This window comes from Oxyura jamaicensis, chromosome Z (assembly GCF_011077185.1).
Source record: "Oxyura jamaicensis isolate SHBP4307 breed ruddy duck chromosome Z, BPBGC_Ojam_1.0, whole genome shotgun sequence".
In the NCBI taxonomy this organism is placed as follows: Eukaryota; Metazoa; Chordata; class Aves; order Anseriformes; family Anatidae; genus Oxyura; species Oxyura jamaicensis.
The window spans coordinates 10,582,320-10,608,538 of NC_048926.1; the positions used below are offsets into that span (position 1 = coordinate 10,582,320).

The 26,219-nt window shown below is 61.4% G+C and overlaps 4 protein-coding genes across 4 annotated transcripts in view; 2 read left to right on the forward strand and 2 right to left on the reverse strand.

Annotated features, from left to right (window-relative positions):
* NPR2 (natriuretic peptide receptor 2) overlaps window positions 1-6,221 on the reverse strand; it is a gene marked incomplete at its 3' end in the record, with an annotated part of 13,608 nt that extends 7,387 nt beyond the window's left edge. The window contains exon 1 of the mRNA XM_035309794.1: window positions 6,191-6,221. Coding sequence (XP_035165685.1) covers window positions 6,191-6,197 — 7 coding nt within the window. The remainder of the gene's footprint in view (window positions 1-6,190) is intronic.
* A 2,036-nt stretch (window positions 6,222-8,257) lies between these two features.
* MSMP (microseminoprotein, prostate associated) lies at window positions 8,258-9,324 on the forward strand. The gene is made up of 3 exons (XM_035309795.1): window positions 8,258-8,388; window positions 8,800-8,908; window positions 9,135-9,324. Exons 1-3 carry the CDS (start codon window positions 8,277-8,279, stop codon window positions 9,322-9,324), a joined length of 411 nt encoding a protein of 136 aa, XP_035165686.1. The 5' UTR covers window positions 8,258-8,276.
* A 929-nt stretch (window positions 9,325-10,253) lies between these two features.
* RGP1 (RGP1 homolog, RAB6A GEF complex partner 1) lies at window positions 10,254-20,231 on the reverse strand. The gene is made up of 10 exons (XM_035310186.1): window positions 20,213-20,231; window positions 18,665-18,819; window positions 16,037-16,173; window positions 15,587-15,670; window positions 12,456-12,605; window positions 12,237-12,383; window positions 11,732-11,859; window positions 11,336-11,513; window positions 10,877-11,127; window positions 10,254-10,795 (listed from the first exon to the last, which is right to left on the reverse strand). The coding sequence occupies exons 2-9, from the start codon at window positions 18,778-18,780 to the stop codon at window positions 10,904-10,906; spliced, it is 1,164 nt and encodes a 387-aa protein (XP_035166077.1). The 5' UTR covers window positions 18,781-18,819; window positions 20,213-20,231; the 3' UTR covers window positions 10,254-10,795; window positions 10,877-10,903.
* Window positions 20,232-20,426: 195 nt separating this feature from the next.
* The window catches only part of GBA2 (glucosylceramidase beta 2), an 11,215-nt gene continuing 5,422 nt past the window's right edge, over window positions 20,427-26,219 (forward strand). Inside the window, exons 1-8 of the mRNA XM_035310185.1 lie at window positions 20,427-20,621; window positions 22,221-22,312; window positions 22,461-22,576; window positions 22,721-22,939; window positions 23,774-24,013; window positions 24,306-24,408; window positions 25,788-25,941; window positions 26,030-26,155. Coding sequence (XP_035166076.1) covers window positions 20,446-20,621; window positions 22,221-22,312; window positions 22,461-22,576; window positions 22,721-22,939; window positions 23,774-24,013; window positions 24,306-24,408; window positions 25,788-25,941; window positions 26,030-26,155 — 1,226 coding nt within the window. The 5' untranslated portion in view covers window positions 20,427-20,445. The remainder of the gene's footprint in view (window positions 20,622-22,220; window positions 22,313-22,460; window positions 22,577-22,720; window positions 22,940-23,773; window positions 24,014-24,305; window positions 24,409-25,787; window positions 25,942-26,029; window positions 26,156-26,219) is intronic.

A 26,219-nucleotide genomic window follows, 5' to 3' on the forward strand; every position in this document is an offset into this window, starting at 1 on the left:
GGAGGGGCTGCGCGGGGGGAGTGCTGGGGAAGGGGTGTTCTGGCTCCGGGGGTCTCCAGCAAGAGGAGGTTTGGGGGAGAGGGTGTCCGGTGTGAGGGAACTGGGGAGGGGGCGGCCCGGCTCCGGAGGTCTCCGGCACGAGAGGATCTGGGGAAGGGGTGTACAGGCTCCGGGGGTCTCCAGTGTGGGGGGGCTGGGGAGGGGGTGCCCAGGCTCGAGGGGTCTCCAACCTGGGGTCTCCAGTGCCCAGGTTGTGAGGGTCCCCAGAGCAGGGGTGTTGGCGAAGGGGTGTCCCAGCTCCAGGGGGCTCCAGCGTGAGGGGATTTTGCGGAAAGAGTGTACAGGGTCCAGGGGTCTCCAGCACGTGGGGACTGGGGAGGGGGTGTCCAGCATGAGAGCTGGGGGAGGGGATGTCCGAGTTCTGGGGGTCTCCCGGGGGGGGGGGGATGGAGGACGGGATGCCTGAGTTCTGGGGGTCTCCAGCACACAGGGATTTTGGGGAGGGGGTGTCCAGGCTCTGGGGGCCCCCAGCATGAAGGGACTGGGGAGGGGATGCCCGAGTTCTGGGGGTCCCCAAAGAGGGGGCGTTGGGGAAGAGGTGCCCCGGCTCCGGGGGTCTCCAGCACGAGGGGATTTGGGGGAAGGTGTGTCCAGGTTCTGGGGGGTTCCAATGTGTGGGTACCCAGGTTGTGGGGTCCCCAGCATGGGGACATCGTGGGGGTGCCCGGATCTGTGTGTCCCCCTGGGGAGGTCCCTGTGGATTCGGGGCGCAGGATGCCACCGGGGCTCTCGGGGGCGCGAGCCGTGGCTGCGGGGCAGGGACAGGCGGGGCAGGGGGCGGCCGGGGGGGCGGCGGGGCCCCCGCAGGGGGCAGCGTGCCCGCCCCGCATTCCTCGCATTCCCGGCCCGCCCGCGGTCCCGTGGGACGGGCGGGCAGCGGGAGCCCCGTCCCCCCCCCCACATACGCAGCCCCCCACCCGTGCCTGCCCCACGCGGGGCGACCCTGAGGGGGGGGTGCGACACAGTGCCGAGCCGCGAGGTCACCGTCCAGATTTTGGGGGGAAAAAGAGAGGGGGGACAAAGCGCGGAGCTGCGGGCGCGGCACCCCCGCTCGTCCCGCCGGTGCCACCCCACAGGTGTCCCCACGATGAGTGACACGTCCTCGGCCAGCCGGGGGATTGGGTTGCCGGGTATAAATAGCCGTGGGGCGGCGAAACCCGAGCGGGAGCATCCGAAACCTGGCCAAAAATCCCACCCCGGCACCTTCCCGGAGCACCCCGTGCTGGCGTCTGCGGGCCGCCAGAGGGGGCCCGGGGACCGGCTCCTGCGCCCAGGGCGCACGGAGCTCCCACGGGTGGCATCGCAAAGGGGCAGCAGGGGACGGCTGCCCTCCCGTGGAGCCGGTCACCCGTGGGCTCCGTGCCCCGCCAGCCCCCTCGGGCACGTGGGGACGCTGCCCGGGCAGATATCTGGGTGTTTGTGCCTCGCATTCCCCTTGCAGCTTCGCATCCCAGACCTGGAGAGTTTGTGCCGAAATGTTCCCGGGGGGCACGCTGCCAAAACTGTGCCCCCGGTGTCCCAACGGGAAGGACTTGTCCTTGTCACCCCTCTTCCCCCACCACCCCTGGAGTGTAAAAAATATATAAAATAAAATAAAATGTTTTTTCCACCTCCTGGAGCTGGCGGTCTGTAGAGCCCTGCCAAGCGCCTTCACCTCTGCACCGAGAGCGGGGCCAGAAACCTGTCAGCCCCGGGAGGTGGCTGTGAAGAGCACGCCAGGCACCAGCAGTGGGTGCCTCCGGGACCTCCGGCTCCGCCGGGCTGGGTGGAGGAGCTGCTCCGGGAGCCACCACGCCGGGGATGCGCTGTGCCACAGCACGGGGACCTCTGGAGACACATCATGGTGAGGGTGGAGGGGAAATGGCTTTGGGTTCTCCGTCTGCTCCCCATCAGCTCCAAAGGCCACCCAGTCCCTGCTGGGTGAAGAACATCTCCAGAAGGTTGGGGTGGCTTTGGCCAGGAGGTCACGGGCCACGGCGTCAGTGGGGCCGGGCGCCGGCACGCGGGGCAACCTCTGCGTTTATGGGCTTCGTGCGCTGCAGTTGTCAGGGTAACCCGGAGGACTCCTTGTTTGTGTTTGGGTTTGGCATGCCAACAGTGGAAAAAATGGAGCAGAAGCGAGTATTTTAAAGGGAAAAACGTGGGTAATGCAGCAGCTCTGCTGCTCCTCGGGTTCAGGGCAGGTTCAGGGCCACCATGCCCCAGAGCCAAGGAGGGGCCCTACGGGTGTGGGGTGGGGAGGGGGGCTGTGGCTGGAGAAGGCATGCGTGGAGCAGCTGTGGTTCTGCTGCAGGAGAAGGGCCAGCAAAGGTCTGCAGGAGTCATCCTGGACCTGAAAAGCCCCAGTGTTCCTGCAGGTGTCTCCTTCCCTGCACCCTGCTGAACTGGCAGCACCAGTGATGCCATCTGCTGCAGTGGTGCCACCAACTTTGTTGGTGCCATCAGCCTCATGGTGGTACCTGAACCATCAGTGCCACCAGCCTCTCTGCCATCACCAGACTCAGTATTGCTACCAGCTCCATTGGTGCCACCAGCCCAAACGGTGCCACCTGCCTCTTTGGTGCCACCACACTCAATGGTGCTACCAGATTCACTTGAGTCACCAGTCCCCGTGGTGCCACGTGCTGCGGTGGTGCCACTAACTGTGAGGCCACCATCTTCATTGGAGCCACCAGCCTCTGTGGTGTCATCAACCACAGTAGTGTCACCAACCCCCTTGGTGCCACCAGCCTTGATCATGCCATCAGCTTCATTGGTGCCACCAACCCTGGTGGTACCACCAGCCTCATTGGTGTCACCTGCCCTTGTGGTGCCGCCAGCCCCAATGCTGCTACCAGCCTCATTGGTGCCATCAGCCTTGGAGGTGTCACCAGATTCAGTGGTGCCACCAGCCCCATTGGTGTCACCATACTCAGTGGTGCTTCCAGCATCATTGGTGCCATCAGCCCTCGCTGCACTACTCCCCTCGTTGGTGTCACCAGACTCAGTGGTGAAACCAGATTCATCGGTGCCACCGGTCCCAGTGCACCAGAAGCCTCATTGGCGCCACCGGCCTTGCTGGTGACACCAGTTCCATTGGTGCCACCAGCCCCAGAGGTCCTGCAGTGGTGCCCCTGTCCCAGCACCACTTTCTCTGCCACGTGCGCCCGCCCTCGCCTTGGCCCCAGGCCTGGCAGGCTTGTGGCACTTTCTTGGACAGCGCGGCTCCTGCGCGGCCTGGGACCGATCTCCCAGGGTTATTTCTGACTCACAGGACAGGAAGCGTTTAGGGGTTTAAGCCGAGATGAATAATGTGCTCATTTCCTTGTGCCGACTACAAAGCACCTGCTCCGGGGGATTTATGGAGTGCCGGTCTCTCGCGCTCGCGGCACCGCTGCCCGCCCGGATGTTTTTATTTTCCCGGGACGGCCGCCGGGTGCCAAGGCCTGTTTTCCTAAACACCCCGCACCCTCCCGTCACGTTTCCCGTGAGAGGAGGCCGGGGGCAGCGGTGCCAGCGGCGAGGGCCGGGGGGACGCGTGGGGTAACCCCCGGTGCCAAGGGCAGGGAGCAGCGTGCCTGCGGGTGCCGCTGGGAGCACCGCAGGAGGTGCTGGAGCCCTGCCGGGAGGGGTGGCACCGGGGTGCAGGAGGCACAGCGGGGCCTCTCGGTGGGCAGCCGGGTGGTGTGACAGGGGGAGGTGGCACAGAGCAGCCACCAGTGGGGCAGGTAGGCTGGGGAGGGCATGGGAGAGGATCTCAGAATGATTAGGGTTGGAAAAGCCCTCCAAGATCATCTGGTCCTACCAACACCCTACCCCAGTGTCACCCACCAAACCCTGTCCCCAAGCACCACGTCCAGCCTTTCCTTGAACTCCCCCAGGGACGGCGACGCCACCACCTCCCTGGGCAACCCATCCCAGTGCCTGACTGCTCTTTCTGAGAAGAAATGTCTCCTCATTTCCGACCTGAACCTCCCCTGGTGCTACTCAAGGCCATTCCCTCTGGTCCTATCGCTAGTTCTCTGCCAGAGGAGGCCAACCCCCAGCTCCCCACCCCTTCCCTTCAGGTTGCTGTAGAAGCTCTGCCCTGAGCCTCCTCTTCTCCAGACCAAACACCCCCAGCTCCCTCAGCTGCTCCTCACAGAGCTTGTGCTCCAGGCCCTTCACCAGCTTCCCAGCCCTTCTCTGGACACGCTCCAGGCCCTCGAGGTCTTTCCTGTCGTGAGGGGCCCAGAACTGAACACAGCACTCGAGGTGCGGCCTCACCAGAGCAGAGTACAAGGGGACGATCACCTCATCCAGCTGGGAACCAGCGTGCAGGGGGGCAACAGGGTCGTTGTGACCAAAGTGCAGGACCCGGCATTTAGCCATTAGTACTCAATTCCCTCATCCAAGTCACCCATGAAGATATCAAAGAGTCTGGGCCCCAACACTCACCCCTGGGGAACACCACTGGTGACCGGTCCCCAGCTGGACCGGTCCCCTCCTTACAACCCTTCTTATATGTGGGCGTCACATTAGCAAGTCTCCAGTCCTCTGGGACCTCTCCAGGACCAAGACCCCTGGTAGATGATGGAGAGTGGCCCAGCAATCACAGCCACCGATTCCCTCAGCGCCCTAGGGGATGGAGAGGGAGAGGGATGGAGCATTATCAGAGAGATGGAGCGTGTTGGAAAAGGATGGGGCGTGATGGAAAGGGATGAACAGTCAGGGAAAGGAATGGAAAATGGTGGGGAGAGATGGACCACGATGGAGAGTGATGGAGCATGTTGGAGAGGAATGGACCACAGTGGGGAAGGATGGAGAGTAATGGAAGGGGATGGACCATGATGGAGAGGAATGGACCGTGAAAGTAAGGAATGGAGCATGGTGGAGAGGAATAGAGCATGTTGGAGAGGGATGGAGCGTGATGGAGAAAGATGGAGCATGATGGAAAGGGAAGGACCATGCTGGAGAGGGGTGACAATGAGGGCAAGGAATGCAGCATGATGAAGGATGGAGCATGATGGAGAGGGATGGACCATGAAGGCAAGGAATGGAGCATGATGGAGAAGGATGGGCCAAGATGAAGAGGGATGGAGCAACATGAAGAGGGATGAAGCAAGATGAGGAGGGATGGAGCATGATGGAGAGCATTGGAGTATGACAGAGACAGACGGAGCATGAGGTGAGCAAGGGAGTGTGAGCCATGGAAGTGCAAGAGGATGGTGGAGCCCAGGGGAGCACAGGGCAGTGCCAGGGAGCATGGAAGCCCACCAGACAGCGCATACAGAGGCCAGACCCCGCTCCCCAGGAGGCTGGGCACGGTGTGGGGTATCCCAGGCAGCAGCGCCCAGCCCGACAGCTAACAGGACATCCAGGTTCCCATCACGTTCTCCGTGTTGTCCGCTTTCACCCTGTGGAGTGGTTGTGAGCCGTGTGGCAGCAGCTCAGTGGCACAGAAGAGGGCTCTGCTGATGCCCTGGGGTCCCCTGCGGGAGCTGGGGACACGGGGACAGGTCAGCGGGCACGGCTCAGAGCCGGCATCTCCCCAGCACCCTGCCCTGCGCCCTGGGACTGCACTGACACTGACCCAGCTCGGCCCAGCGATAAGTTGTGTTGTTTTTATTTTATTTTATTTTTTATTTTTGCTGTTTAGAGAGAAAATAAAGTGCTTGTGGGGAGCAGGAGCCAAGCTCCCCAGTGCCTAAAACAGCAATCGCAGCACTTCCTTGGATTTATGGTGTTTGCTTTCACAATGCCAGCCGGGATCCTGTTTGCTTCCTGCTCTGCAGCTGCAGCCTGAGCTGAAGGCTCAGGAGATTCAGGTTTTATAACTCTCCTGGATCCTGCCGATGGCAACTTGTCCATCAGCTTTTATTACCCACGCACCTCCTGCGGGGCCGGGGGGAAGGGGGAGCATCGCCACCCCATCCCGGCACCCCCTGCCCGTCCGTGGGTCCCATCCCAGGCACCAGGAGCTGCGGGCAGGGGGATGAGCAGCAGCTCTGCGAGGAGCCCGGCGGCACCGTGCCCTGCTTGGGACGCAGCCAGCTGCCCTTGGGCGATGCTGAGACATGGATGCAGCTCCTCACTAAGGGTCCTGGGATTTCGGGGCTGGTGGCTGCCCACCGGCACACCTGGACACCAGTGCTGCAGGGATGCTCCAGCCGCAGCATCCCCAGCACCCGCGCTGCAGCCCTCGAGCCCCGAATCCCTCTCCAGGCGATGCTCTCCGAGCTCCAAGCCCCCGGCCGCCCCACAGCCACCCTCTCCCCAGATTTTTGGCGTCCCTCTGGATGCCCGGGGAAACCTCCGGGGCCTCCAAATTAAAAACACCGCTTTTGTTTAACGTTTTCTCTGCTCGGCGATGAAACGAAGACGGATTAGTTCATTGTGGCTGTGAGCGTGCCAGACTCCTTTTTCCAAACACACAATAGGAATATTCATTTACCGCCCCGTCGACGGGGACTTTTATCCTCCTTATATAGTCACAGCTCTGCTCCAGAGGGTGATTTTCATTTGTTACTGATGCACTTCGTCGTCCCGGCCCACAGCCCACGGCCCATGGGTTATTCACGGGTGCCCCGAGCCACTCTGATTTATCATCAGCCTTTCCCAGCCGGTCACACGCGCTGCCCTCTGCCTCTCCGTATTTTTTTCCCTGTGGTTTTTCCCCATTCTCTTTGGACACGCAAGTTCTTTGCCTCCTGTTCAGCCGGGGCAGTGCTTTAAGGGAGGCAGCCCCAGCCCAGCTCCCCGCATCCGCTGAGACAGGTCTGGTAGACATCTGGGGACAGGGACACAGGGTGACCATGGGTCCCCGACTACCCCAGCACCTTGAAATCCAAGAGTGGCGAATCCAAAGCGGATAAAAGGAAGTGCTTTTTTATTATTATTATTCTTATTATTTATTTTTTTCACTCTCTTCTTAATTAGGCTGCCACAGGAAAACGCTCAGGCCAAAATGCAGCGGGATTCAAGGAGGGATTGGACATTTGCGCGGATAACAAAAATATCCAGCTATAACAGAGGATGCCAACACAAATTCTGGAAGGGATATTGAGCCTCACGCGTCAGGGTGTAAACCTATCCCAAACTCTCAGCAATAGGCAGATGAACGGCGGGGCAGATGACCCACGTACACCGCTGCTACTGCAGCCACCAGCGGGCTGTCCCGCGCCCGTAGCCCTGCTTTTCTGACTTGTGAAAAGGGCTGTGAATTGCCCCGGGCACATCAGCCCCTTTCTTGGCAGCTCCCCAGGGCCGTGTGGCTCCCGGTGCCCTGACATTGTCCACATCTTCCATCCCCTGTCCTCGGCCACCGATAAGAGCCGCAGTGCTGCGACCTGGAGTACAAAGTCTGCACATTTGGGAACATGCCCCCCGCCAAGCCCCTCGCTCCCCTCTCGGCTCCCTTGTTGCCCAAATCCACCTGTGCCTCCGGATTTCGTCCTTCCAGTCGCCTCCCTGCTTTTGCTGGAAGGGGCTGCTCAGCCCCGGCGGCCCCGCGCCCGCACCAGAACCACCGAGCTGAGCCCTATGGACGCTGGGGACTCGTGCAGGGCCCCGTGTCAGTGGGAATCACCACCCCAGCTGCCCTCGGCCGAGGGCACCAGCCCTTACCCTCAGCCCAGTCATGGCCACAAGCCCACACTGGGGGCTCGGAGACGGGGGAAATCTCCCCCGTGAGCTGCGTGCGGCACCTCTGCACCCACCAAGGACAGTGCCCTTCTGCCTCCCACACTGGTGCTTAACGTGGTGCTTGTGCCACTCCAGTCCCTGCCCGATGGGATGCTCGGAGACCTTGCAGTGAGTGTGACACGGGTGGCCGGAGCTCTCCTCCTGGTCAGGAGATCCCTGTCACCCTGCCGAGGGCAACCCCACCGGGGTCCCTCGGATCTCCCCTCGCTGCCGAGCCCTGCACCCACAGGGGCTTCCAACTGGAGACATTTCTGGAGGGCATGAATCAGCTTTTCACAGCTTGTTAAAAATCTTGATCCTACCTCTTGTTTTCATGCCTTTCAAATCAGGAAATGAGTTTTACAACTTTTCCAGTGGGGCACAGCTGGTGGCCAGGGTCGTAAAGCTGAACTTTATAAATATCTCTTGTTGGGATCAGGGGAAGAGCATTAAAAAGGCAGAGAGAGAGAGAGAGAGAGAGAGAGAAAGAGAGAGAAAAGGGAAAGGAGCAAAGGAGAGAGAGAGAAGAAAGGCAACTCGGCAGGACCGCGGGGAAGCCCAGCTCGACGACGGCCATGGCCATGAGAGCGCAGAAGCCGGCGTGCGCCTGGGGCAGGCTCTGCCTGCTGCTCTCCCTCCTCCTCCAGCTGCCAGGCTCCCAGGCCAAATGCTACTTCCAGGCTAAAGGTAAGCGGGGAGGTGAGCCGGGAGGGCGTCGTGGATGCTAGGACGAGGCCTCATCTTCCCCTGGGGCGGCGGGGCTGTGCCTTGCCTGCCTGCGAGGCGCTACACGGGCTGTGCCGAGCTGGGGAGCATGATCGCGGGCCAGTGATGACTGGAAGGAGCAGTCTATAAACCACAGAACAGCTCCCCAGGGCTCTGGCTGAGAAACAGCTCGCTGGGCCACGAAGAGCTCCTGGAAGGGGCCCGGCTGGGGCCGAGCGTGCAGGACCAGCAGCACAGGGAAGAGGGCTGCACGGCTTTCCTCTGCCGCCTCCCCGCAGGGAGGCCCCGACGGCCCCGTGTCCTTGCGGGCCGGAGGGACGCCGAGGTGGCTCCCACACGCCCCGGTGCTCATTGCCACCTTTTTATTTGCAGCTCCCTGCGAGTACGAGGGGAAGCAGTTCTCCCTCGGCGAGTCGTGGCTGAGCACCAACTGCCTGCTGTGCACCTGCCTGCACCCCATCGGCGTGGGATGCTGCGAGACGTGAGTGAGGGGCGCCGGGGACGGGCTGCGGTGGGGTCTGGGGGCAGCACACACATTGTAGACCCCAGGGGCTGCAGGGAGCTCAGCCCAGCAAGGGGCGGCAGGGTGAGGGGTGCCGTGGAGGGGTCTGTGAGCAACAAATGCACACCAGCAGGCCTGGTAAGTGCGTCAGCAGCCCCCTGGCATGCGTCAGGGGGAGCTGACGGCACCGTGCCCTCTCCCGCAGCACCCAGCACCCCATCGACTTCCCCGACTGGTGCGAGGCCCACTACGACACGCAGACCTGCCAGATCTCGGTGGTGCAGAAGGCCAACCCCAGCCTGCCGTGTGTGAAGAGCGTGGAGCACGAGTGGGGCTCGGCCGGCACCCCCGAGCCGCTGAGCAACAAGGTGCTGGACGCGGGGCTGAGCGGGTAGAGGCCCCCGCCACCAGCCCCCTCTCCTGCAGAGCGCACCTCCTGCATGCTCCAGACCTGCCCCGTCCCGTAGAGACACCACTGCAGCCACCTTCCAGGGAAACCACTATCCATAACTATTGTACTGAGCTAACATTTACACCCTAGCGCTGCCACAGTACGGCTTTGCTTCCGCCTTCAGCTCCCCGAGGCATGCCGGGGCCGCCTTCAAAACATGAGGATGGGCCCTGAGCCAAGCTGCCCTTGGGAATGCAGATCCCAGGGGATGTCCTCCCAGGGGTGCGGGGAACCTCCAGCCCCCAAACAAAGAGCCACAGGACCAAACCACCCCGCATCCAGCTGCAAGCTAAGCAGCTCCCCCCACGACCCCCATCCCCGTGCCAGGCAGCCACTGGGAGCTCACTGAGGAGCACGGAGGCCCTTCGAGCAGGACCCACATGCCCTGGCCCATCCCTTCTCTGTCCCGGAGCACGAGGGGCACAACCCACCTCTGGAACCACTAATGCCCCTGCTCCTGCAGCTCCCAGGACAAGAAGGGACCCCCAGCACTGCACGCCAGCCCTGGGCAACACTGCAGCAGAGCCAACCCTGGGCAGGCAGCAGCGTGCCGGGCACGTGGGGACAACTGGTGGAAGATGTCCCCAGCAGGAGCCTGGCCACCCCCGCCCACTGCCCCGTCCCAGCTGCAGGGTGCTGGGTGCCCCGCTAGCGCTCAGGGAGCTGAAGCAACCTGCCTGTGCCCGGGTGGAGCCGGCTGCCCAGCAGCCTGCCCCAGCTGGTGCCATGCCTGTGCTGTGCAGAGCCTTGTGTAGATGTTTCTGTTCTTGCAATAAAAGTATCAAACAAAGAGGTCTCCGGACAGTGACTTTGGTAACCTTGGGCTGCCTCTACCACTGGGAAGGGCGCAGGAAAATGTTCTGTCTCAGGCTGTTTTGCACATTCAGGTGTTTATTAGATTTCCACACAAAGAGGAAAACTCTTTGGAAGGTTTGGTAGAAACGTGGGGCTGGCAGATGAGCAGGGAGACCTCCATCCCAGCTCCTCAGCACACAGCATGCATTCACTCCGGCTCCCCGAGGATCCCGAGACCAGCAGGATGCCTTCGGGCTCAGGAGCGGAGGGAGAGGACAGCCCGGGCGCTCAGCACCTCTCAGTTCTGGGTCATCGCTGCGGTGCTGCTGCCTGGCTCCATGCAGAGCACTCGGCCACATCCAGGAGTCCAGCAGGAGCCGGCAGCACAAGGCTGGCCTGCAGGGACCTTCACGCAAGGTTTCACTCCCTGGGCTGGGCCCTTTTCTACTGGAAGCCCCTCTTGGGGCAAGGCACACACGGGGCTGCTCCCCGGAGGCAGATCCTGTTTTGGTGAGCGCTGCGACCCGTGACCTCATCCTGCACAAAGGGTCTGGCCCCCGGCTGAAGGCACAGGGCATGGCGAGCGCAGTGCTCCCTCTCCCCGCTGCCCACCCTGGCATCGCAGGAGAACCGCGGGGAATATTGGGGCGCACACCCCCAGCATGCTGGTCGTGGTCCTGCCCGCCGTTCCCAGCTGGCACGGCAGGGTCCTACCGGCTGTCCCCGCTTCAGATGGTGATGGAGTTGGTGCTGGAGAACTGCGAGACGTAGGAGGCCAGGATGGGGTTGGTGGGAAGGACTTTGATGGGCAAGTCCCAGCTGAAAGTGTCCACCTCAATCTGCTCCACCCCGGTCCAGGTGACGGCCTCTGGCTGGCTCCCACGGACGAGGCAGGTCCCCGCTGACTCCCCAGAGGTCACAAACTCGAAGTGCAGCCTCCACTTCAGGGACACTGCAGGCAAGAGGCGGGTCAGCAGCCGACACCACAGGGCCAGCAGCTGCCTCTGTGCTGGCAAGGGGACAAGCAAATAATTCCCACTCGCACAGGGCCGGCTTCCTCCCACACCACAGGGCCCCGTGGAGGGTTTGCCAGCAGGAGGAGGGCAGCAGAGGCAGGGCTGGGGACATGGCTGTCCTGTGGGGACGAGCAGGGCACTGACCGATGTTGGTGGTGAATCCTGGGGTCGAGCTCAGCGGGATGGGCAGGCTGAAGCTGCTCTGGGCTGTGTGCAGGCAGGCCTCCTGATGACGGGCGTGCGTGCTGAAGGAGACGGGCTGCCCTCGCCGGCGCTGGAACTCCTCCTGGATGCTCTCCTCTGTCTGCAGGCTCACTGAGAACTGCAGGGCAACCAGCAGAGAACTCACACTCACACAGCTGCACTGTTCTTGGGCCTCCGTTGTCCAAGTGAGCTGAGAACCGGAGCCCTTCCCCAGCTGCCTCCCACTGAGACCTCACCAGAAACCCCCCAGCAGCTCAGTGCTACCCCAATCCCTTCTCCCACTGCCCAACCAAAAGCTCTGCTTCTCCCCACGGTGAACCCAAAGCCAGCGCTGACCTGCAGGCACGGGATGTCTCCTTCTGAGAAGTTAAAGGTCCCGATGACATCCTCTCCAATCTTATACACGGTCTTGAAGATGCAGAAGGTCCCCACCTTCCCGCGGCTGTTGCTGATATTGTACAGGTCTATGGAGAAAGTAGAGAGGGGGGCAGAGCTGCAGCAGGAGGAGGCTGTGCTCCACACCGCAGCCTGGGTTACCCAAAGAGCCCATCAGACACAGCTTGGCTGCTTGGGAATGAAGGACAGGCCCTGGAAGCAGCATTTCCCTCGGGAAAGGTCAGCAGTGAGCAACAGCAAACCACACTGGCGTGGAGGAGCCTGCGGGAAACTCTGATTCGAGCGGGCCCTGACCGAGCAGCTCCACAGCCACAGACAGAGCCTTGCTTTGCCAGCAAGGGAATTTTTGCAGCAAGCACCAAGTGGGGAAGGGGGCAGGCCGGCAGGCACTGCCTGCCTCGTGCACAAGTGGGGGCAGCAGGTTCGCCCAGGGGAAGCGACCTACGCAGGCTGCGTCGGGAGGTGGCTGCCATGAGCAGGTCCGTCGCCAGGTCCGCCAGGCGAGAGTCCTTCTTCAAGCCCTCCTCCTCCTCCAGGAAGGGGTTTGAGGGCGCGACGGCCTCATCCTGTGGGCACTGGTAATCCTTGAGGCCTGGGGAGAAGGCGAGAGTCAGCGGGGCAGGCTGCAGACCATGCCCGAGGGCAGGTCGGCGTGTGGCCTTACCGTGCAGCACAAGGACGCGGAAGGGCACGCGCAGGAGCTTGATCGGGGAGTTGACGCGCTGGCAGCCGATGGTCAGCTTGTACACGTACTTCACCGACTGTCCCCGGAAGGAGGGAGGGCCGTCGATGGGCAGCGTCTCACAATATGAGTCTGCAACGAGCACAGAAAGGATTGCTTGGCAAGGAGGCTCCTGATCACTGTCTCATCGTGCTGACAGTTTTCTTTCCTGAGTGGTCCAAGCGCATCCCCAGCTTCCCTGCACCGGCACCCCTCACCTCACATGCATCATCATCCAGACATTGCTTCCAGCGTATACAAATTGTGCCTCGAAAGAATGTGAAAGGTGTAAAATCCAGGAATACAAACTGAACTTGCTCATCACAATTTCAACCTGAATTTGCCTCTGCACGCTTCCTTCGCGTACCACATAAACACGACTTTCGAGCAGCAGTCACGTGCCACGGTTTCCTCGGGGCTGTGCCTCATTTATGCACACGTAATACTCGAGGCAGAGGGATGCTGATCAATGCCTCATTCCTCTTCTGATATTCACTTTATACAAGCAAGCCCCAAACAGCAACAAAAATTAGTTCCTTCCTGTGTTTTCCTCTGAAGCTTACCAGCACTGGGTCTCAACAGCTAAGGAACAATTAAGAGACCTTTGCAGCAACCTGCAGAGTAATGCCCCATTGCAGTGGTGACTCGGACCACAAACACTCTGATCCTGAGCCCCCCGAGATGCCAGGGCCCGGCTTTGCAGCACACTCAGCGCTCTCAAAGCCCCTCGTTCACTGCACAACCCCCAGCAGTTCTCAGTGCAACGTGAACACCTCTGCAGCCTTCCCAAACTGCAGGCTGTGTATGGAGAGAGACGCAAGCAGTGGACTGTGAGAAGTCTCCACCTCTGGCTTGCCCACCGTGACGCAGACGCATGCTGCCAGAGGAAGGGCAGCATCCTGCTGTTAAACCACAGATCCTTCCCCAGCTCTGGCACATCCTAAACGTTGAGGCTTAGATCAAACGCTAGGGTTGTGTTTTAAATATAACTTCGGGACTCAAAAAAAAAAAAAAAAAAAGAGGATTGGAAAGACAAAAAAGCCCACGCGAGTGACCAGAGCCCACAGGTTCTCACACCTCAAAACAATAGGCAGTCCCGCTGGACCGAGGTGCTGATAAAGCTGAGAACTGCCCTGACAGAGAGGAAGACCAGGAATTTCAGAGGAGGGCTCAGGAGTGCTGCTGTAGACCACTGCAACCCCCTGCAGCAGGTTTAGTAGAACTGCTCACGAGGGTCTCCACTTCCAGTGAGGACAACTTGAGCAGAGACCACTGTGTTTTGGGGCATGTGGGGAGGAAGATGGGCAATGCGTGGCGCCTGCTGCCTGGCACAGGAATGCGGAGTCTCAGGAAGCCTCTGGAAGGCCAGCCTCCCCACGGGCCCCGGGAGGAAACACATTCCTGGCACTTCAGATGCTTCCCGACCCTCCCGCCGTACCCTCTGGCTTGTGTTGAGGCTGCCTCCATTTCCTCCCCTCCCTACCAAGTATTTAGAGGTATTGCAACACCAGAGGGGAGGCAGAAACAGCCACAGAAATGACTTGAGGGCTTGAAAAAATGTTTTATGGTGACAAATTTAAAGAGCTCAGTCTGGGCAGCATGTCAAGCTGACGGGAGGTGAGTCACCTTCAACATATAGGTACCATAACACGGGGAAGACAGTGGGGAAGAAGCTCATAAGCAACTGAAAACAAGGCCTTCTATCAAGCGACAGCCTCACACAACCTCAGCCCTAAGTGCCAACTCCTGCCACGGTTTAATAGCACGGTGCTTTGCCGAAGCAGAATTCAGATCTCTTGATTTCTTTCTGCCTTTCCAAGCTGTGCAGCAAAACCCAAAACTTCTGAAAAACAGGAAATGAAGAATTAAGATACACACCCACACAGCCTTAACTCTGCCTCCACGGAGCTGGCAGGAGCCCCCAGGAATGGCCCGCAAGCGTGCCAGCTGCGGCCTCGTGTGAGGGGAGCAGCTCCACACGGTGGGACTGGCGTGAGCAGCTTGGCACAGCCTGGCCACGCAGTGGGCCTTTTGGAGTCGCACACTGTGGCACCACATGCAACAAACCTTCCACCTGCCATGCTGCCAGGCAAGGAAGTCCCCTCAATCTGCCCCAGCTACCTGGGCTGATCAAAAGCAGCACGTCACACAGCTCCGTGCTCACTCTCGCAGCTCTGCTGAACGCTCCAGCAGAGCCTCTTCCATCAGAGGCTTCATCACTCTGCGACTTGAGAGGTGTCCATCACCTCTTTCGGATGGATCCCTGCTGGGACATCCCGAGGAACACGCCCACGCGCAGCCTGCAGAGCCTGATGCCAAGCGGCAGTGCGGAGATCTGGCACAAGGTGACAGGCTGGGTCAGCAGCCACCAGCCCAGCGGCCACAGCACACACTTGCGTTTTCACAGCTGCCTGATCAGGTAGAAGCTCCTGGTACAAAACATTCCCTGGAACTACGGAAATCAGTTGCTGCAGATTTCCTCTGAAAAGGATAAAAAGCTCTCCAAAACGCAAAAGGGAAAGTAGCGATGAAGGAGAGCTTAAAGGGGGCCCACGGGAAGAACACTGAGAGCTTTGGAGGCACAGCAGACAGCTCTGAGCCAGGGAAGATGAGAAGTGCTCCCTTTCCTGGCAGAAAGGTCAGGGAAATTAGAGCAGGAGGAAGACAGCAATCCCCAGGACATCCCCAGCCTGAAGAGGAAGCACACACCTGCAGAGGGTGCCAGCCTAAATTCCAGGCATGCTCCAGTGCATCTGAAGAAATAAAGGCAGGGGAATGCAGGCGCGTGCAGCTGTTCCTGCAGCTGCAGCCAGGTATTTCGGAACGCTTCACGCCATGCACCTGCACCACGGAGCTGTGCCAAAGGACACGGGCCAGGGGCAGAGCTGAGGGACACCTTGCAGCATGTGGAGAACAGATTCTGGCTGTGTGCCTTAGCACTCACTTCCCAGCACTCGCCTCCTGCGAGCACCAGGGCTGGCTGCTGGCAGCACTCAGGTGTGCAGAACCAGCTAGAGAGTGGGGCTCCCCAAATGTGAACCCTCTGAGCAGGGGAAACAGCAGACAGGACTCACAGGACTTTGACTCCCCGGGATCCAGCCGCAGGTCACAGAAAAGGATCTTTGGTGGTGTCGACAGGATACACTGACCCCGCTCTCCTGGAAGAGAGGAACCACATGTGAGCGCTGCCCCTGGCCAGCCCTGGGGCGCGGGCTGAGGGGGGCACTTGTTGCACCTGGGGCCATCCGTGCCTCACCCTCACGGGAGGAATGGGGAAGAGAAGGGGCCGAGGAGGAAATATCTCACGTCCTGGTCAGACTGTGAGACATTCCCAGAACAGCTGGACCGACAACCCTCCCGCTTTGCTCCAAGCTAGCACCGCTGTGATCTCAGCATTAATGAGGTCCTGCGGTGGCCACGCAGCAGGGAGTTACAGCAGGAAGCCAGCAGGGGCTCGGGCACACACCTTACAGCCTGCTTGATTCCTGCTCAGCTTCCCTGCCCGAGTAACAGGGAGCGCTCACCTCTGTTGGGGACGAAGACTGTCTCGTTTTCTGCCTGCACATCGTGCTTGCTGCCGTCGGAGGGGGGAAGCGCCACCCGGTTCTCGCTGGCGTGAAACTGGCAGTGGATCTGGGCGCTGGCCCATGCCAGCATCTCGCTGAGGGCAAAGAAAAGCAAAACTCACTCTGTGCTTCCATCTGGGTGGCAGTGAGCACAGGATGGAGAACAGCAGCTTCTCCTGCCCTTCTCCATACGTGAACGCTTTTTGGGAATGAAGCAGGCCCTGCTTTACTGCTGCTGAAGCCATCCTCAAAGCCCCCCCTATATATATGCCTCCACGGCAAACCTGAGCGGGGCACTGACCCAAAGCCACCTCCAGGACCCCTCCAACCCCCTCAGGACCCCTCTGAGGGTCACCCCATGGGCACCTCCCATGGCTCTGCAGACATCTTCCAGGCTCCTGACCCCGTATCTGTTCTTAGAGACTTGTAGGAACAATGGCAGACTCGTGAATTTAGCCGGTGTCCGGCTCCCCTGGTGTTACCCAACATCACAATCCGGTTAGTAAGCACTGACACCAGAACTTTAGGCTCTACCGGGATCTTTTGTGGCACACGGGAATCCCTCGGTGTGACTAATCAAACCAGTTGAACGTGCAGACGAACCAGGGAAAGACCTTGCTAATCAAGTACTGCCTAATTGTGCAGTACTTGATCTCATGTGTGCACTGGCTGCCCTCTGAACACACGCTGGATCCTCTGCCCAGACACCTCCAGCCCTGAAAGCCGCAGCTCTGTGCCTCCAAAAGCACCAGAGTGGCTTTTCGTAAGGGCTGCCCTAAGGTTTTCTTCCATAAGGTGTCTGCTGCGTGGAAGCAGGGAAGTGCCTTACACAAGAGACAATGCTGAACAATTTAATGTCAGCTTACCATAATTACAGCACCTTCAAACACAGCACTTTGAATATTTTTCATTTATTCTCAGTACTGCCCGATGATATGCTGCTGAATTGTTTTAATTCATTAGCCAGACAGACAAACACAATTTGTGTGTGCCTTCCGTCCAGCAGACCTCATCCAGCCATCAGGACACACAAGGATCCTCTCCCTTCTCCCTACAGCTTCTTCTGAAGCCCACACCAGCCACAGTCCATGGCTTGGGGCAGGGCAGCTTCGCTTCTGGAATGCCTCACACGCCTCAACCCAGCTCACTCTCTGCCGGTACTTACTGCCCTTGACTCCCGTTCCTGTGCTTGAAATACACGCTGCAGTTCTTCCATCTGCACAGCCCCACGCGCTGGCGCTGGAAGCTTCTCTTTCCTGAGGGGTCTAGCTGTGTCACAGACACTCTGCGCTGTTCTGGCCGCTGCCCTTACAGGACCTACAGCTTCAGCCTTTAACCACCAAGCCATTAGCTGTTCCCGTTCCTATGATTTAACCGACTGTCAGTAGCTTGCTTTTTTTTATTTATTTTGAAAACTCTCCTTTTTTCATGAGGCTGTTACATAGGCACCAGGACAGGCCTGAGGTTCCCAAAGAAACCTTCCAAAACTAGTCTGTGAACCTCCAAAACTGCCCCACCATGTACCTGTGCAGTCCCACGTGTTTCAGAAGCCACAGCTCCCCTCTGAGCAGTCAGCCCAGAGCCATGCTCTCAGAAGTGGGGAGAGTAACACCACCTCCCCACGAGATAAAGCTCTGGAAAGCTCGATGCTTATGGCGTGGCTGAATTTGAATGTTTAGCTCAGCAGGCAAGAGAAACAAGGATGAAGTGGTAGAAAGTTAAGGAAGACAATTTAAAAGAGTCCTCCAGTGGTAACGCAATAGGCTGCTTTGCTGAGACTGCGAGCGCTGGAAGCGGTTCCATCAAAGCTGCCACCTCTGAAAGTCATACTGGTGATACAAAGGTGCTGAACCTGACCGGGCAGGACATCAACACTTCCCAGGAAGGAAGGACACAGGGCAGGAAAACCACCTCCACCCCTGGAACACCAGACAAGGCCACACACTGCTGACACTGAGGCTTCGGGTGAGTCACTGCCGTGAGCCAAGGTAGGAAGCTCCTTAGCTGGTCACCTTTGCTCAGCGCCTGCTCTGGGCACAGCTGAGTCAAGGAGAGGGGAGTGCCCGAAGGCTGGGCCACAGAAAAGGCTGTGTGGAAGTCGGCCTCTTCTTCCCTCCGGGCACCGCTCGCCCCTTTGGCTACTGCCAGCTCTGGAAGCAGGGATGACACTGCTGCCTCAGCTCCCTCCACAGACGTAGGAAATAATGACGCTGCCTGCTTGTTGCCCCGAGAGACTCACTCCGGTGTAACTAGATATCCTGCCTTGATAGCCAGTTTGGCTTCATTTTCTGCCAGCAATTCTGCTGCCACTTGAGGGGCCCTTAAAAGCACCTCTCCCAGCGCCTCTACCCGCATACTTTTTTCCCAGCCTCTTCCTTGGGGGCAGAAAACCAGAATTATTAGCTCAGTTTCCGCCCTGAAATGGAGATGGCACGAAGCACCATTAGGGAGCACCTTGGGTGGGGAAGTCACCGGTGGCTGAGCTGGCACCGCAGCCCCACAGCCCTGCTGGGGTACCCCTGTCTGCTCCGTGCTGGTGCTGCCTTTGTGGGGGTGAGCGTGGAACAGGGCCCGGTGCCGCCGTACCTGCTGGCAGAGGTGGAGGCCGCCGACAGAGGGTTGGTGAAAGTGATCACGCACTCCAGCATCTCCCCGGCCAGGAAGACGGGCCCACGGCCCAGCTTGGCCACCACCTCGATCATGGCTGGGACGGCCCCGCTGCACGCCTGCCAAAGGGAACTGCGGGCACGGGGAGAGGGAGGGAGAGAGAAAGAGTTGGGACGGTGCTGTGGAGCAGAAGGGCTAGGCAGGGGCACAGGGGGATACAGGGATGGCCACGACCATACCCACGGCAGGCAGACACACCGGAGGGGGACAGGGATGGCCCCAGCTGTGCCCACAGTGCGCAGACATGCCGGGGGGAGACAAGGATGACCCTGGCTGTACACAGAGCAGGCAAACACCCATGGTGGGGGGACAGGGGTGGGCCTAGCCATATGCAGAGGGGGCAGACACCCATGGATGGGGGGCAGGGATGTCCCTGGCCATACCCACAGCAGACAGACACCCGTGGGGGGGGACAGGGATGGCCTAAGCCATACTCACAGAAAGCAAACACCCATGGTGGGGTGACAGGGGTGGGCCTGGCCATATCCATAGCAGACAGACATCCATGGGGGGGGACAGGGACAGCCCCAGCCCTACCCACAGCAGGCAGACACCCACGGGGGGGGACAGGGATAGCCCTAGCAATACCCACACGGGGCAGATACACATGCGGGTTGGGGGGGGGGGGCAGGGATGGCCCCAGCTGTGCCCACAGCAGACAGACACCCATGGGGGGGGGACAGGGACACCCCCAGTCATACCCACAGCAGGCAGACAACCACTGGGGAGGACAAGGATAACCTGAGCTGTGCCTATAGTGGGCAGACACCGCCAAGGGGGGTGACAGGGATGTCCCTGGCCGTACCCACAGCAGACAGACACCCATGGTGGGGGCACAGGGGTGCCATACCCACAGGGAACAGACACCCATGGTGGAGGGGGGTCAGGGATGGCCTAAGCCATACCCACAGCAGGCAGAGACCCCCATGGGGGTAAAGGGGTGGGCCTAGTCATACCCACAGCAGGCGAACACGCACGGTGGGGCAACAGGGGTGGGCCTAGCCATATCCATAGCAGACAGACACCCACGGGGGAGACAAGGATGTCCCCAGCCCTACCCACAGGAGAGAAACACCCTCGGGGGGGGGACAAGAACACCCCCAGCCCTACCCACGAGGTCAGACACCCACGGGGGGGGGGGGGGGAAAGCCCCCCCCCCCCCCCCCCCCCCCGGGCCCCCCCCCCGGGGGGGGGGGGGGGCAGAGCGATGTCCCCAGCCCCTCCCCCCCAGGCCCAGGCCCAGGCCCAGGCCCAAGCCCAGGCCCAGGCCCGACGCCGTAAGCCAGGCCCAGCGCCCTCACACAGGCCGAGAACAGCCAGGCCCCGGCCCTACTCCCCTTCCCCATCCCCTAAGGGCCGCCCGAACCACGGAACAACCCCCCGGGATCTGGGGGGTGACGGGGCGGGGGTCACACTCCCGGCAGCGTCCCCTCGCCCCCCGGCCCGCACTCACCGCGGCCTCCCCCACAGCGCCCCGGGGGCCGCTCGGCAACTTCCGGCGGCGCTCGGGAAGCTGCTCGGCAACCCTCGGGCGGCGCTCGGCAACTTCCGGCAACCTCCGTCACCACTCGGAGCGCGCTCGGGCTCCGCCGCTGGGCGCGGCCACGGGGGGGACGGGGGGCGTGGCCAGAGGGGGCGTGGCCAGGGGCGTGGCGCGCCGGTGAAGAGGGCGCGCCCGGAGCGCGGCGGGCGGCGGGGCCATGGCGGACGCGGGGCCGCTGATGCGGGGCTACCAGGGGGCGGCGCGGGGCCGCGGCGTGCCGGCGGCCGGCTGGCGGCTCTGCCTGGCGCACCGCTTCCCGCAGCCGCGCAGACCCTACGGAGCCGGGGACGTGCCGCTCCGCGACGTCCTGCGGCACGTCGGCATGGCGCTGCGGTAACGGCGGCGGGGGGGAACCGGGGGGAAACCGGGGGGGGGGGGGGGGGGGGGGCCTGGGAAGCGGGCGGGGTACGGGGAGTGAGTCCCGGAGCTGGGTGGTATCAGCGGTGTCATCGCGGTGTGGGAGCGGCGAGATGGGGGGGAGGTAGGGGTGGGGTGATGCTGTGTGCTGGGGGTACTGGGAGGCACTGGGAGCACTGGGAGGCACTGTGCCCCCCCCACCCCCATCACCCCCGAGTGCCGTGCCGCCCCGGTACCCGTCCTGCCCCATTCGGTGGTTTCCTTGCTTGACATCACCGTTTGTCTCTGTTTTTCCACTCTCGGCCTTGCTCCCGGCCTCCCCTGGAGGCTCCAGGTGGAGGCCACCGCTCACCCGTCCCCTTCCCCACCTCGGTGGGGACGTGCTGGTGGCAGCTCCTCGGGCAGATGTGGGGAAAAGGGATTTGGGGATCGAAGGGGTCACTCGGCAGCGCGAAGCTCGGCATCAGCCGCCGGCACCAAGGATGTGGCCAAGGCTGCCTCCACCAGTCCCCTCGTGCCACCAGCTGGGTGGATGGGGCTGTGCTTGGCCACGGGGCTGATTAGATCCTGGGTGCTGCTGCATGGTCTGGGGGTTCAGGCTGTGGGTTCGAGCCACTGAAACCCGGCATGTGGGTGCCAAATAAACGGAGACCCCTGCCTATTGCACGGAGGGAACGCACTGCAGGGTGCCCTCGAAAGCTGTTGTGGCACCTGGAAAGCTCCTGCACCATCCCAGGGTGGCCGTGGGGTCCCATAAGGGGACATCCCAGACCTTTGGAGGATGTGAAGTGGGGTGCTGACCCCCCTGGGGTGGGACCTGTTGCTCCCGGGGCTGCCCCTGTGCAGCCCTATGGGGCTTGGTGCCCTCGTGTGCACCAGGATGTGCTGGCAGCAGAGGGTGCTGGGGCGAGCTGGGTGCTGCCTGGACGGGTTTTAATTCCACAGCCTGCATGGAAAGCAATGCCCTGTGGACCCGGTGTGGCTCGTCGTGCTGCAGAGCAGGACGGATTTCTCCTGCTTGTAAAATCCCAGTCCCCTCCGCTATGTGCTTCCAGGAGAGCTGCTTCAGGGGGAACACGGCTTTCCCTGCAACCCTCCTGAGGGTCTGGGTGGCCCTGGGCAGCAGCAGAAGCAGCTCTGGGGGTGCTCCTTCCCTCTCTGAGCCAGAAATGCACCACGGAGCAGCTGGGTGAAGGCACGTTCCCTTGGGGGAGCGTGCTGCCAAACCGGGGCTGCCGAGAGAGGAGCAGCGGCAGCAGATGCAGCCACAGATAGCAGCAGCGGGACGGGCCGGTTCTCCTGGCGCCTCCGACCTCCGCCAGCAAAGCTGGCCTTAGCCTCCCAAACCAGGGAGCAGGCTGCCGTCGCCCCCAGATTTGCTGGAAAAGCCTTTCCCCGTTGCTGTCCCCGTTTAGCATCATGTTGCGGGGCTGTGTGTCTGTCCCGTCTGGTTGCACAGGCAAGCAGATGGTTCAGCAGCAAGCACCATCCTGGTCATCCAGATCCTCAGCGAGGAGATGTCTGGGCACCGCCTGGCTCAGTCGTGCATCACCCTTCCTCCCGGTTTCCTTGCAGGTATTTCAGATGGTGGTACAAGAAAACCTGCATAGAGAAGAAGTCTGCCTTCATTGACCTCTTGTGTGCCGTGCCTCTACAGCAGATCTACGGTGAGCTCCGGTTTGGGTGTCGTGGGAGGCGACGGCAGCATCCACCCCCTTGGCGAGGGGACCCTGTGGGCACCTCCCCGAGCCCGTAGGCACACGGGGGTGGTGGGGTGGCCGGGAAGAGGGGAGCGCTGATCCCTGTGTCCCCCAGGCTGCCCGCTGGGCGGGATCGGCGGCGGCACCATCACGCGCGGCTGGCGCGGCGAGTTCTGCCGCTGGCAGCTGAACCCCGGGAAATACCACTACGGGACGGTCATCGCCAACCAGGTAGGGCTCCGAGGCGCCTGGTCCCCAAAATGCTGAGCTCGGGGAGCGGGGCCGGTGTGGGGCTGCACGCTGCGCCCAGCCTGTGCCGCTGAGACCCCCGCAGCGGGGCTCATCTCGCCCCCCATGTGCTCCTTTCCTCCCCAGTTCACGGTGTGCCTGCGTCGCAAGGGGCAGACGGTTTACCAGCAGGTCCTGTCGGTGGAGAAACCCAGCACGCTGCAGGGCTGGAACTGGGGGTACTGCGGGCACTACGCCTTCTACCATGCGCTGTATCCCCGTGCCTGGATGGTCTACGAGCTGCCGGGGCAAAACGTGGTGCTCACGTGCCGACAGGTCTCCCCGGTCATCCCCCATGACTACAAGGTGAGGCAAGCCCCGAGCATCGCTCTGTGCCCTGGCATGCTGCTGTGGTTATGCCCTTGCCCTGGGAGGAGCAGGGGGATAAGGTGGTGTCTTTGTGATGACGGCCCCAGTGCTCCTGGAGAGCTGCAGAGATGCTGCCGAGGCACTGTTAGAAGTCAGCCAGGCTTTCCTCCGTGTTAATTTTTCTTTCCCAGCCTGGACTTTTTGGTCCTAATTTCCCATCCCTGCTGCCAGCTGCTGGCGGTGTTTGTGAAATCCAGGCTGGTGCTGCCAGGGGTTGTCCCTTCCAGCTCCGGCAGCTGCTCCTTTCCCTTCTCTGTGCTTTCACACTGTGTCCTGCGTATTCCCTGCCCTGGCTTTTGCTGGGTGACAGTCCCAGCTCCTGCCCACCCCGAGATGCAGGTCCTACTGCCCGCAGGCTCAGCAGCAAGGCTTGAGGACACCCGCAGCCCTCACGTGCGGGTCAGCCGGGCTGGGCGCTCACTCAGCCTCTCCTGAGCACGACAGCTGCCTTCTGCCTGACGTCCCCAAGGGAAGGGCTGCTTATTAGCTGGGGTTTCCCAGCTGGGCTTTCCCAATGTTTTTCCCATCTCCACTGCTCTTCCCCAGCCCCAGGCGAGGGTGGGAAGCTGCCGACAGCCCTGACCTCGCTCTTACCCTGGCGAGGCACACGAGGCTGGCAGCAGGCACTGCGCTGAGACACCCGCCTGAGCCTGCAGCACCGCTCTGCGTGCTGCCCGGCGTCTGGATTTGGGCACCAGATGCTCCCCGGATCCCCTCAGCTCAGCCGTCCCGAGCACTGCAAGCCCTGCACGCGGCGTTGTGTCCCCCCAGGACTCCAGCCTGCCGGTGGCAGTGTTCATCTGGGAGGTGGAGAACGGCAACGAGGAGCCCGTGGAGGTCTCCATCATGTTCAGCATGCAGAACGGCATGGGCGCGAAGGAGGACAAGAGCGGGGGGCACTGGAACGAGCCCTTCGCCCTGCAGGAGGGCGGCGAGCGGGTGGCCGGCGTCCTGCTGCACCACTGCACCCCCACGAACCCCTTCACGCTTGCTGTGGCTGCCCGGGAGAAGGTGAGGGCTGGCAGCAGGGGTGGGGTGTGCCACGGGGAGGGTTGCCCGTGGTGGCCCTGGGCTGGGGACAGCCCCGGAGCTGGGTGCTGTGTGGGGTCTGCAGGAAGAGAAGCTGAGGGTGAAGCTCACAGGTCGCCAGGAGAGCAGGCTTGGAGGTCAATGGGGAGCAAGTTTAGGGCTGTAGGATCGTTGTTGGGTTGTTGTTGCCAAAAGTACAGCTTGGGTGGGATCCGATCACATCGCCTGCCCCTTCGGGGTGGGAGCCGTTTCCTGATGCTCTCCTCGTCCCCAGGCTGGCACGGTCGTCACCCACCTCACCGCGTTTGATCCCACGGGGTCGTGCAGGGATGTATGGCAAGACCTCCTGCAGGACGGCAAGCTGGAGTCCCCCACTGGTGAGTGCTGTATCATGAGGGCCCAAGGGGGGCTCCAGCCGTGCATAAGCAAGGGTGGGTTTCCCTTCTCCTGGGGCCCTGTTGTGGACATGGGATGCGTGGTGTCTGCAGGAACCTCCCCCAGGAGTGGAGGGAGTCAGTCCCGATGGAAAGGTCCTTCCTGTCCCTTTGTAGGGTGCAGGAAGAGCACAGAGCTGCCTTTAAGGCTGCCAGCTGCTCCACGGGGCTACAGAGCTGTGGAGCCAGCCCTGCTCTCCGTGATGCTGGGGCTTGTTCCCGACTCCAGATCTAGGGAGCTGAAGTAGGGTTCAGTCCATATCCAAATTCCCCGGTGTCTGTCGTGCTGACCTTGTGGCTCCCCGCGAGCTGCTTGCACCATTTCAGGGCTGTTCTCAGACTGCATTAATTGCACGTCCCAATGTCCCGTCCACCTGAGGTTTGTGTGCCCGGCCGCCTTCCTCGAGTTCGTGCCGCCAGACCCGCCAGCCGAGCCGGTTCCCATTTGTTTAGGGAGCGCTTAGCAGCTCCCGAGTCTCACAGTGTGCTGCCCTCTTGTTGCTGCGAGGGTTTCCTGAAGGTCTCTGGTATTTCCTTGTTGCTTCTGCGTCATCCTCAGCTGCCTGCTCGCTCCCGCAGCAGGCTGATTTCGAGCGGGGCAGCACCTCGCAGCGCGTGCTGGTAACCTGCTGCCGCCACCAAGGCCAGCCTGCAAACGAGATAACGCTGACGGATCTGCAGTGCTGGCGCCGGGCCTCTGCAGGATTTCGTGAAGCTTGAGTTATGTCATCATTTGCATAAATATTTCTGGAAAGCTGTCTGCTACCTGCCATCCGCAAGGGCACGCGGAGCTACCGGGATGCGGCCGTCCTTCGTGCACGCTCGCTGTTATCGTCGGCAGGATCTGTGCTCCTGTGAAAATCGTTGCCTTAATGAGTTTACCTGCTACACATGTCAGGACCAGCATATAATTACCTGCTCGCCTGAGGGTGCTTCTTAAATAAGGGCACAGTTCAAGCACCCTTCGGAGAGCTGGAGGCGACGGCTGTCGCCACAAAGTGCCGGTGCCTGGGCTGGCAGCCACGCGGTCCCGGTGACGGGGTGTGCCAGCCATTCCACGCGTGCCTGCTGGTTTTCCTGCCTCATTTGTTCCTCTGCTTCCATGACTTTTTTTTAACCCCCTCCGCCCACAGCAGGTATTTTTGCCCTGGTTGCAAAAAGCAGTTACTCACGTGCGCTTAATGCCATCTCCAGAACGCAGTGGATGTACCCTGCGGGGCGCAGGGCGCTGGGGCATGCCCCAAAAGCCTTGTTCCCCTGGGGCTCTGTGGGCTTCCCTGGACACTCGTGGACATTTTTTTTTAACCTAATTTTCCTGGCAGGTAGCAGCAAGGTGACAGCAAAGGGGGAGGTGACGGCAGCCGCCGTGTGTGCCACCTGCACGGTGCCCGCACGGGGCCACCGGACGCTGGAGCTGGCCCTGGCGTGGGACATGCCCCGCGTCCACTTTGGCTCGAAGGAGAAGCTGCACCTCAGGTGGGCGGCTTGGGGACAGCTGCTGGGGTGGCCGGGCTCCCCGGGGTGTCCCCTGGGCTGAGCCCTGACCCCGAACTGCTCTCGGCAGGCGGTACACGCGCTTCTTCGGCAGCGATGGAGACGCAGCTCCCGCCCTGGCACGCTACGCCCTGGCGCACTACGAGGAGTGGGAGAGGAAGATCGACGCGTGGCAGAAGCCAGTCCTGGAGAACAGGTGGGACAGATGGGGACAGTGACCCCACAGGGGACAGCGGGGGGGCACGGAGGCTGATTTTTTT

Coding starts and splice junctions, on each gene's coding strand:
- RGP1 (XM_035310186.1), bottom strand. CDS start 18,780: ATGATCGAGGTGGTGGCCAAGCTGGGCCGTGGGCCCGTCTTCCTGGCC. Junction 12,384..12,455: donor CCGCGTCCTTGTGCTGCACG/GTAAGGCCACAC, acceptor CCTTCTCCCCAG/GCCTCAAGGATTACCAGTGC. Junction 11,128..11,335: donor AGGATTCACCACCAACATCG/GTCAGTGCCCTG, acceptor TCTTGCCTGCAG/TGTCCCTGAAGTGGAGGCTG.
- MSMP (XM_035309795.1), top strand. CDS start 8,277: ATGGCCATGAGAGCGCAGAAGCCGGCGTGCGCCTGGGGCAGGCTCTGC. Junction 8,389..8,799: donor ATGCTACTTCCAGGCTAAAG/GTAAGCGGGGAG, acceptor TTTTATTTGCAG/CTCCCTGCGAGTACGAGGGG. Junction 8,909..9,134: donor GGCGTGGGATGCTGCGAGAC/GTGAGTGAGGGG, acceptor CCTCTCCCGCAG/CACCCAGCACCCCATCGACT.